Here is a 10530-nt window from a genome sequence, read left to right as displayed (position 1 = left end):
ACATCTATCATAGTAAAATATAAACTATTTGTAACATCCAAGAGATATGAAGTTTGTATTTGCATAGTGGCAGTACAACAAGAAGCAGAACTAGCAACCAAACTTATGCCAATGATATTGAGCAATTCTGAGACTTAATTTTTACTTTTATCTTGATCTGACTCCTAAGAAATGCTCTTTTCTGATTACTGACCATTACTTGGACCACATATGAAATTCATTGTGCATTTTGGAGCCACAACTTTCTATCCTTAGGTTTTACTCCTTCTTCTAGAAAAAGGGGTTAGGCTATGACACAAATACCTCTTAAATTTGTTTTAAAGGTAAAATAAGATTTATATGAAAACTGTCTGAATGGTAGAGATGTCTTCCTTCAAAATCCATATAATCATTCTCTGCCTTAGTGGTCTACATATAATGATGGAGATTAACTAAAGATTGAGATGAGGGTTGCTGGAATCACATGTATTCAATTCTCTAGGACCAAAAGTATGACCCATACACAGTGGCAATGATAATAAGCCTGGTGCTATTCAACAGAACTGTCTTCCATATTTGGAAGATGTATTTGCACACACAGAATTTTCACCAGAAAGTTTTTATAGCAAACTTTTTTATGTCAGAAGTTTATTTTATTGGTAAAATATTAAATAATATACAGAATTAAAAACTGCACTTACACTTCTGAGAAGAAATAAATCTTGGACAAATTATATGCTTGTTCCTGAGATTCCCTAAATTTATTCCAGTAGCTGTGCACTCAGACAGTACAAACCTTTATAATATAATCCTTTTCACAAAGTATTACAAAGTTTCTGCAGCTTCTTTAGTTGTACACACATACAGACACACACTCACACATGCATATACAACATTCATACACATATACACATTACCACATACATGCAAAAAGCATGTATGGGTGTGCATTAAAAACAAAGAAAATACAAGTCCCACATTTTAGTCTGCAGTGATAAACCTGTTTAGCGGAGGTCTCCAAATCAGTATATAGCAAGAGTGACTTGTCACACAGCTGCAAAGACTGTTTCAGCATTTCCATAGTAAACCCCATTTTCTGAGGTATGGTATTTGAGCCTTAAAAAAACTACATTACACTGAGCAAACCTGACATACAAGGTCTGGAATTTTAATTTTACATATATTTATATATATATTCTTTTTTAAACAATAGTTTTATTTTCCCAAATTATTAGTTTGAAAAAAAAATGAGGTTTACTGGTTTGACCTTTTTTTTTGTTTGTTTTTGTTTTTTTGCTTCTAAAACTCAGAATATCCTAGAAACTGTCAAGCAATTAGTCTTTAAAATCGTCTAATTACCTTTGGTATTGTTAAAGAAAAAAAAAAATTAAATGGCCAAGACACATACTGTACAAATGCAGTAACTGCCTTTAAAAGAAATGCCAAAGAAATGTCATTTTTTAACAAAACATGTATTTACATTACAGCAGTTTTACTACAGGAACACAGGTATTTAAAAAAAAGAAAAGAAAGAAAACCAGCACACTACATATAAATATGAACGATATGAAAATACTTCTTACTTAAATTTTGTATGAAAACAGGGTTGCTCCATATATTAAAAAAAATTTTCCCAAATAGGTGATGTACATTTAAAATTGACCTAAGTGCTTTCATAATTCATTTCCAAAAGATGAGAAATGAAATAAGAAATATTAAATATTAGTTTATTAGAGCATTGGGCAGGATCTAAGAAGAATATTCAGTTTATCGGTATTTTAACTTTAGGTCACATTTCTCAGGCAAAGATAACTAAGTTCAGTGAAAATTTAGCCTAAATAAAGATAACACGTGACCAGACCAGGGATTTCTATGTTATCTAACCTTTTGATAGTGGAGTGTTTTTTTCTTTGCCTGTTGTGTCCCTTAACATACTAAGATTTCCACAGGTTTCTTTTTATCATTAGCTAAAGATAGAACAGTTCTGAAAAGAAAAAAAAAATCACCATAGTTTTTAAGACTTCAAGAGGAGTATTGCACTTGTACAGAAGGAAAGTAGAGAATCTTTTAAAACCATTCTAGGATTGCAAATAACACATGGTCTAAAAGGTCCAACTGTTAAGAACAAACATGGGGCCTGAGGACCCCACCCCCCCACATCTGGAATATTATTATAGTAATGTTAAAGCATTCTTCTCCCAAAGTGGGAGAAAATTTAAGACTCTTTTCTCTACATTTTTAACATCTTTCTAAATACTTGCAAAAAATTGTTCAATCTCTCATGATTTACATTTTCAGAGGAAAGCCAAATCAAAAGGTAAAATCTGATAAAAAGGAAGGCAGATGCACCATAGTTGGATTACATAATCTCTGGAGTCATATTTTAGGTACCCAATATTTGAAAGTGAAAGTAACACAAAGGTTATATAGCTTACTTTTTCAATCCAACCACTTTTCTTTTTAATATAAAACTACACTTGAGTATAAAAATATGTCAGCAGATTATACAGCCAACAAAAAATCACAAACAAAAAATTAAGACTGAAGGGAACAATGAATTTGAAGTAAGAGTTGACCTAATCTTCTAACCAGTAGGAGGAAAGCCAGGCAAAGGCATCCAGACACAGTGATGGAAGATGCACAGAGAGGAGAGAGAGGTGGGGAGAGTGTAAAGAATTTAAGAAGAGAATTTAGTCACAAAAAGGGAAAGTGATTTATGTTCAAAATCAAAGAGTGCTGGACAGACAATTCTTTTTTCTTTTCTTCTTCTTTTTTTAATCATAGTTGCAGAATTTGAACTATTTTTTTTAAAAAAAGAACAAAAGAAATCTACAACAAAAAAATAAAATCGAGTCCTTCTCTTTTTACAGTGTATTTTTTTTTAATCCATTTCCAGTAAATTAAATTAAGTGAAATCCTAGTAAGTGCATAGTAGGGGATTCAGTGACCTCCACCTGTTCAAGAAGCACTTCTTTCTGTATGTCATGTGAGGTAATCTAAAGGCCCAATTTGCTGCAAACTGGCTTATTTGTACCTATATGAAGTTACATGCTACACTTTATGTGGTGTAGCAGAGGGCCTCTAAATTTTATGTTTTATTCACAATAAAAAGGACATCTTAGAAAACTAGTTATGATTGTACCATTCTGTATGGAATAAAGGTTAATTAATAACAAATTTATACAGAAAATATACAAATATGATGATATGGGGGAAAAATCCCATGAACAGAACTTATTTCTGAGAGTGCATGTGAAAAATATCCACAAACTTACAGTACAGCAAGATAAAACTAAAAAGCTACAAAGAGAATGTTATAGGAAACCTTATGGAAATTCCAAAATTTTAGGTTTCTGCAATAAATGTAAAAATATTCAAGGTGTCATTATTTGGCCTAGCAATACACTATGATAAAAAGAAACACTAGCATATCACAGCTTCTTGGTCATATGACATTTGCTTTACATAACCAGCAGCTCATATTTAAAAAGCTGTCATATCCTAACACATCCACTGCAGGTAATACACAACCATGGTCTGAAACCATTTGAGATTAGGCTTTGGAGGATAGCAATGTGATTTAACTGTTCAGTTTTGCTTCATTCAAGGAGAATTAATTATCTGCTTTTTTACATTATTCCATAAAACATTAACAGATTAGAAGATAGAGAGGTTCCAAGACTAGAATAACACTAGTCTGGGGATAAAAATTAAAAACAACACTGCATTTTTTTGGACTCAAAATTCTACTAATAAATCCTTGTGTGATACAGAACTTATTCTCTCTTAAAAACAAAACAAAAGCACATACCATAAATGAATTCACAGCTAAAATTTCACCCCACCTTCTATTTTACCTATATAATATTGGGATGGGATTAAAAAATACTATCAAACTAAAAAAACTAAAATTTGGTTTCAAAGTTTCCATTTGCTTTTAGCAGCTAAGCTGAAAGTTTCTGTATTGAAAATTGCTTTAGCAGTTTTCCCTAAGAACATAAAGATGAATTATACAGTATTCAATTAGTAATTTTAAAAAATACACAATAAAAGTGTTGTAGGGCTAAAATAGCTAACCAACACTCTCAATGCATTTTAAAAAGGCACCAATATAAAAATGTTTATAAGTATTTAATACATTAAATTCAGGATTTTCAGAGACCAGTTACTGTATATTTTAATTATTTTGCAGAAACTGGAGAATTAAAAATATTTCTAAAATAACTTTTGTATGTACAAACTTCAATTTCACTCCCACTTTTTTTTTTCTTTTGCATTTGGAGAATTTTCTGCTATAGAACAATCAAACAGAGAGTACTTACTAAAATAATATATAAAATTAACTGAAGAGGACCACAAATGTAACTTTTTTAAAAAACAAAATGAACAATCCAAAGTTTTTAAAAAATGTAGGTAGCACCTCTCTTATAGTTTAAATTCTGTCTGTTAAAAATTAGGGGCATATAGTTTTTTATTTATATTTCTGCAGCCTCTTATGTTCTTTTTCTACCCCAACAAACCATTTGGAGATAGGATGAAATAAGATTTGGAAAATATTTAAAACATAATTTTTCATCTGGATGACTTCTCTGGTGTAAATTTTGATAAACATCTATAAAATCTAAACACTTCATGGTTTGGGAGTTGTATAACTGAAACACAAAAACAATAAATTTTTAAAAGCTCATGAAAATATTCTTCTCTTTGTCTATTTACCAACAAGTAAAAGTTACTATTTTTTCTATATTTTCTTCCTTTTCAAAAATGAATTTATGTTTCTTTAAATTTTTATCAATCATCTTAAATTTTTTTCATTGTTTCACTTTGTTCTGGAAGTAGATCATAAAGACCCAAAGATTTAAGTTTAATAATTGCCACTAGTCCTAAAGACACACTAGTAACATCTTATTATTTTTTTAATACAATCAGGTATTAACTATAATTTTAAATCTCTATGTTCTTGTAACATCTAATAACTTTTTGCTTCTTGACTTTCCTTTTAAAGAATGTGTGTGATACACACGCACAGCACATGCACTGATTCATACAACTGCCTGTATGTATGTAAGACAGAAACTTCCTACTTTGTCCCCAATCCGAATTCTAGGCTCTCATTCTTCTATTTTGTCCCTCCAGAAAATTCTTAACGGAATGTTTCAACATCTTCAAATCTCTTTCTATCCGCCTACTAGCCACTTTCATTGTTTTAAAAAGCCTACTATGGCTTTTTAAAAGAGACTATCACTATTCCAAAGAGGCAGCAATCTTTTCCAAAAAGAGCTGGAGATGAAAAAAAATCTGGGCAAAATTAGGGCAAAGAGATGTGATGAATTTCTGGATTTTTGCCAGATTGGAAAATACAGAGGATAACCCATTTTCATGCCCCTCAAATACTTTCTGCACTGTGAAATCTCACCTAAATAAATTGGGCATACAACTGTTATGTAAAACCTTTGATTTATTTTGTGTCTGACCCTCGTATTTATTTTTAGGTGCTACCACGTTGCATATTTCCCTTTTTGATGAAGGGGCATGCAAATATAGCCATCCAGTGTTTCTCAGAAAGCACTGTGTTCACAAAAATTCTTTCTAACCTACAAATGTGAATTGACCTTGTCCTCATTTGTCCCAGACACACCTTGATCCATCATCTCTTTCTGTTCCTCATATCATGAAGCTAAGAAAATGCAAGTATACATTTGCAGCAAATATACATTCACAAGTATTAGCTCCTTTCAGTAAATAGTTTCTCATAAAAATGAAATCAGAAAAAGAGAGTGCATTAGTACTGTCTTCACAGGGGAACTATACAATTCTTTAGGTCCACCTAAATTCAGTTTCATCCCAGGGCAGGTAGGTAAGTGATTATTCAAGTGAAAAAAAAAGAAATAAAATTCATAAATGATGCCAGCAGAAATTCATACACAGGCAAAATTGTGAACATACTGACTGGCATCCAAATGTTTCCCTAAATTACAGTAAAACACAAAATCATGAGCCTTAAAATTATTTTAACCTCATCTAAAAGGAAAATAGAAATGTCATTTCAATTATGATTTGGAAGGAGTTAGGATAGGTGGGGGTGAGAAAGCCTCAAAGACATGCTTTATCTTTGAATAATGTTCACAATGTACCAAGGCATGCAGGAAAAAAAAAAAAAAAACAGTTGGCATTCTATACATCTCTGTTTTGGTGCATTTCTCAGATTTAAAGGAACAGTTTGGACATTTCTCCAAAAATAATTATGATAGGACTTAGTAAAAGAGAGAGCCAAATTATAACTAATTTTACCCAGTTATGTGTTAGTGCTTAGACGTTGCTTAAATAAGCAAACGGTAAACTAGAAAATGAATTAACAGCAGCACTGGGGCCAGATTTGCTAATCTGACTACAGTTTTCTAGTCTTGATACTTCTCACACCACACTGTTGCATTCTATTTTATGATCTTTTAGAGCAGCAATTAGTTACTGCTTAATAGAAAGTTCAATATTCACAAATGTTTATCAAATAATCCAGTCATGGTCAGGCCTGTTTTCCCCAAACACAAGCAGCAAGTTCTACCTTCCCCTGTTTCCCCTCAAATGACTTGAGAATCAGCATCACTTGGTTCCTCCCCTCTAATGCTGTTGAATGGAAAGAAAAAACAACAACAAAAAAGAACACCCACATAAATGAAATTAAAATCTGCACATGAAATATGGCAACATATGTTCTGTATAAATTAAAAGATGGAAAATTCTGTACTAAGGGATTTACAGGGATGAATGTCTTTAAAAAAAAAACACAGAAAAGTGTGCAGCACTTTTGCTCGAAGGTTCTGTCATATTCTATACTATAAGAAGGATAAGAGCAAATTTTGTTGCTTCTTTGATGTGTAGCCCAGTGAACAGATTACAAAGAAGTTCCCTTTTCTCTGCAGCAAAAGTAGTGAATATTGTTACTGAAGAAATACTAGAATAGCCCTAGTTCAATAACCTTGTAAGGTTCAAGTTACCACATTCAGGTCAAATAAGCAATTGCTTCAAGATTTTGAATGAAGTAGCCTATATAGCACAAGTTTTAGGACCTTCTACTCCAAGAGTAAAAGAGGAATGAACTATGGACACAACACTGAGTGGTCACAGCTTGAAAGAACCAGTGAAGAGAGAAATACCAGAAAAGGGATTTCTAGTGGGTTTTCCCCCTACTGTTAGCCTAATTATATTTTTCTGCTGACTGGTTAACACTGATTAAATGCTGATAAAGTGACAACTGTAAGCATACTTTTAGAAACAAATACACATACTATGCCGCCATCACAACTTTCAAAAAAAATCCCAAATTTATGAAAAGTGGAGTCCCACCTGGAAATTACTGACTGCCTCTTATCCCCTCTTGTAGACCATATGTTATTCTGAAAACTACATAAAAATACTATTAAAGGTGTTAAAAGTAAGGCTGCCAGGGTGTCTATAAAATGCCAGTCATCAAAACTATGGAAAAACAGTGCTTAAGTTTAGAAAAATAAGATCAAAGGACCTCAGATGTATTACAGTGGTCCTTAACTACCTGTAGTTTAAAAGTTTTGCTATATGGTACAGTGTAAAACATACTGAATTATAAATTCCGTAGGGGAAGTAAACATAGAACCCATGACGACTGAACTCATCCTAGGAGTTATCACTGAAAATAACAATGTGTTTGTATTCCATAATCTCTAAAGAACAAAAAACCAGTTTACATTTTGAAACAAGTTCTTCTTTGAAGAGTAAAATTACTTATACCATTTGAAATCGCTGAAGTCCTACCCAGAAAACCCTAAAATTTCCTGCCTTCCATCATAATCCTGAACATCAGTGGCAAATTAGAATATCTTAGGTGAATCTATATGAATCAAGTGATTTTTTCAAAGCACGGTATGCCTTATATCTATATGTGGCAGATATGAACTGCTTTAAGTTCCCATAAAATAAACAAGCCAAGTTATCAGGAAACAATATTCCCCGTCCCTTCTCTCTTCTGCTTCTTCCTCATTGTAATTAGGCAGAGCAAATGACACTGCGTCCACAAAATAAGAATTATTGACAGTAATAATATTTTTTAAAAAACGGTATGCCAACATCTGAGGGAAGGTGGGATTGTAAGTGCAGTATTTCTTCATGTGCAGTCCTTTACTTCATAGGGGTCCCTTTTGGAATGAAAAGGCCTAGTGGAATGTGTGCTCCCCTCGAACAATGTGTGATGAAAACTCGTAACGGTCCTGGCTTCGATAGCCACAGATGTTGCATTCCAGTGGGTCCCGGTAGCCATGGCAGCCCATGTGAATAGTATACATGACATGGTCTAGGAAAAGGACTCGGCAGTGCTCACACTTGAAGGCCCTTATCTGTTCTCCTTCTCCATTAAAAACCTTATAGATGTCCTTCAGTGAGCCCTTGGGAGCTTTGGTGGTATCCAAAGCCTTGACATCCTCCTTCATGTAAGCTGGGCTTTGTTTCCTCTTGGGATTTAAGGCAGGGTTTCCTTGGTAGGACTGGTGGTCATCATGGCTGCTTTCTGAGTCAGTTGAATCCAGGCAGCTATTGCTGGGAGAGGCCTCTCTTTCCTGGGGTCGACTCTTTGGTCTGATGAGAGAGATAGGGCCATCCATGTTGTTTTCATGACTATCAGAGGTTTCCCTGCTAATGGGTCTTTCTATCCTGTTTGGATGATAGACCTGAGAATAAGCTGAGCTTATAACTGGGGCCACCTCAGCGATTGTGCTTGGCGGGTGCGGCATCAGAGGGTGAAGGGCCTCAGCTCCAAGGTAGGTGATTGCATTGTTGATGGCTTGGTCCATCATGTGAGACTGCATCAGCTCAGCCTCCTTCTCATATGTTAAGTTCATATCAAAATGAATATCTGGGTAGCTGAATCGCATGAGCTTTTCCCCTGGAAGGAGGAGAAAGAGAAAAGAAAAAGGAAAAAATAATGAAATCAGTTAACGGATTAAAAGTTATAAAAGGGAATAAAGTTAAGAAATCACTTCCATTTTTCCATAAAATGGTATATCTTTTTCTTTAGACCCAGTGTTTGGGCTCTTTACTTTTGCTGAGACCCAGAGACATTCTAACTATGAAAAGAGAACTAGTCACAAAAAGTCATGTGAACTTATTCTAATGCCATCACAAGACCACATTTAGCCCGAAAGGTATGTTTATCTTGTTTTCACTTTCTATTGACTTTCTTACTTGCATAAAGCTTAGGGACTCTAGCAAAAGAATAAATATGAGGTGAAAATAAGTCAGAGACTATGCTTGATTTGCATATTTCAAATACAGTGACCAAGCTACTAAGATCATGAAAGCAAGAGTTATTTGGTTATAATATCTCACATCACTCTTGTGTAGGATTAATTTGGTTTATTTTACTGTTATTTGAGAAAAACGACAACACAATGTATATCATTGTGAAGGATTCAAAAAAGTCCTTATTAGAATACTTTTAAAAATTGCATCACCTAGTAAAATGAAGTTTGAGGCTAGCTAAAAATAAGTTGGGGGGCTGGAGTCATGGCTCAGTGGTAGAGCGCTTGCCTGGCATGTGTTAGGCCCTGGGTTCGATCCTCAGCACCATATATAAATAAATAAAAGATCCATTGACAACTAAAAAAATTTAAAAAATAAGTTAGGGGTTATTTCTACATGTACTTGCTCATAATCTTGGAGGATCTCGTGTTTTATAACTTTGTTGCTAAAAATTGACAGTTACTCATTTTTACATCATCACTTTCTTATTCAGATATGCGTGATGATGCTGTTATGGACATACATTGTTAGTTTTCTGTGTTTTTTTTAGCTTAAAATATCTTTGTGGTTTTTCTTTAATATTTACTTAAATGAATATAATTTTACTCTAATATTCAATATAATGCCTGAACATTAACTATACAACAGTTTTGGTACCTGAAATAGGAAAGGTAACTTTAATTTTTCTCAAAATATTGCAGATGACACAATAGTTTGTCAATTAAAAATTCTGTCACTAAAACAATGTGGTATTTGTCTAGTTATTCCAATAGGTAAATCTTATAGATAAATGTTTCTTAAAAATATATGTAGAATTCTTACATTTAGTATGCTAAATATAATTTATAATCATGATAGCAAAAGTGGATCCAGAGAGCTGCATTCTGGAAAAGCACATTCAGGTAGTCAGTATTATTTCAGATTTGAAGAAATGGCTCCAAAGACAGATCAGGGTAATGATTGGAGTAATAAAAAATTGAAGAAAAAATGATGAGAAGTTATTTCATGGCATCCAATTTAAGATATTGTAATGTCAAGAGTTTCAAAGTTACGTTACATAAACCTGATCTATATTCTCAAAGAGCTTACAGTTTTGAGGGAATGACAGCAATTTAATGACCATTTATAATACAGCTCAGTGTATGCTATAGGGTCAAATAAGAGACATATTTAACTCATACTAGGGGAAGAAAGAAAGACTTCACGAAGAAGGTGGTGTCAGGAATAAGAATGTGGTGGCCACCACTAGTCAAGCAAAGAAACGTGGGGGTAGAGCCTCTGGTG

At 33.4% G+C, this 10530-nt stretch overlaps 1 protein-coding gene across 9 annotated transcripts in view; it reads right to left on the bottom strand.

Annotated features, from left to right (window-relative positions):
* Positions 1-610: 610 nt before the first annotated feature.
* Positions 611-10530, bottom strand: part of Ikzf2 (IKAROS family zinc finger 2) — a 149949-nt gene continuing 140029 nt past the window's right edge. For all 9 annotated transcript variants that reach the window (XM_046462916.2, XM_046462915.2, XM_046462913.2 and 6 more), the window contains one exon: positions 611-8890. In XM_046462916.2, coding sequence (XP_046318872.1) covers positions 8166-8890 — 725 coding nt within the window. In that variant the 3' untranslated portion in view covers positions 611-8165. The remainder of the gene's footprint in view (positions 8891-10530) is intronic.

Source organism: Marmota monax, unplaced genomic scaffold, assembly GCF_021218885.2.
Source record: "Marmota monax isolate L192 unplaced genomic scaffold, Marmota_monax_Labrador192_F-V1.1 WCK01_AAM20220418_F8-fsc00136, whole genome shotgun sequence".
Lineage (NCBI taxonomy): Eukaryota > Metazoa > Chordata > Mammalia > Rodentia > Sciuridae > Marmota > Marmota monax.
The sequence above is the reverse complement of the archived record's forward strand: the minus strand, read 5'-3'. Positions and strand labels throughout refer to the sequence as shown.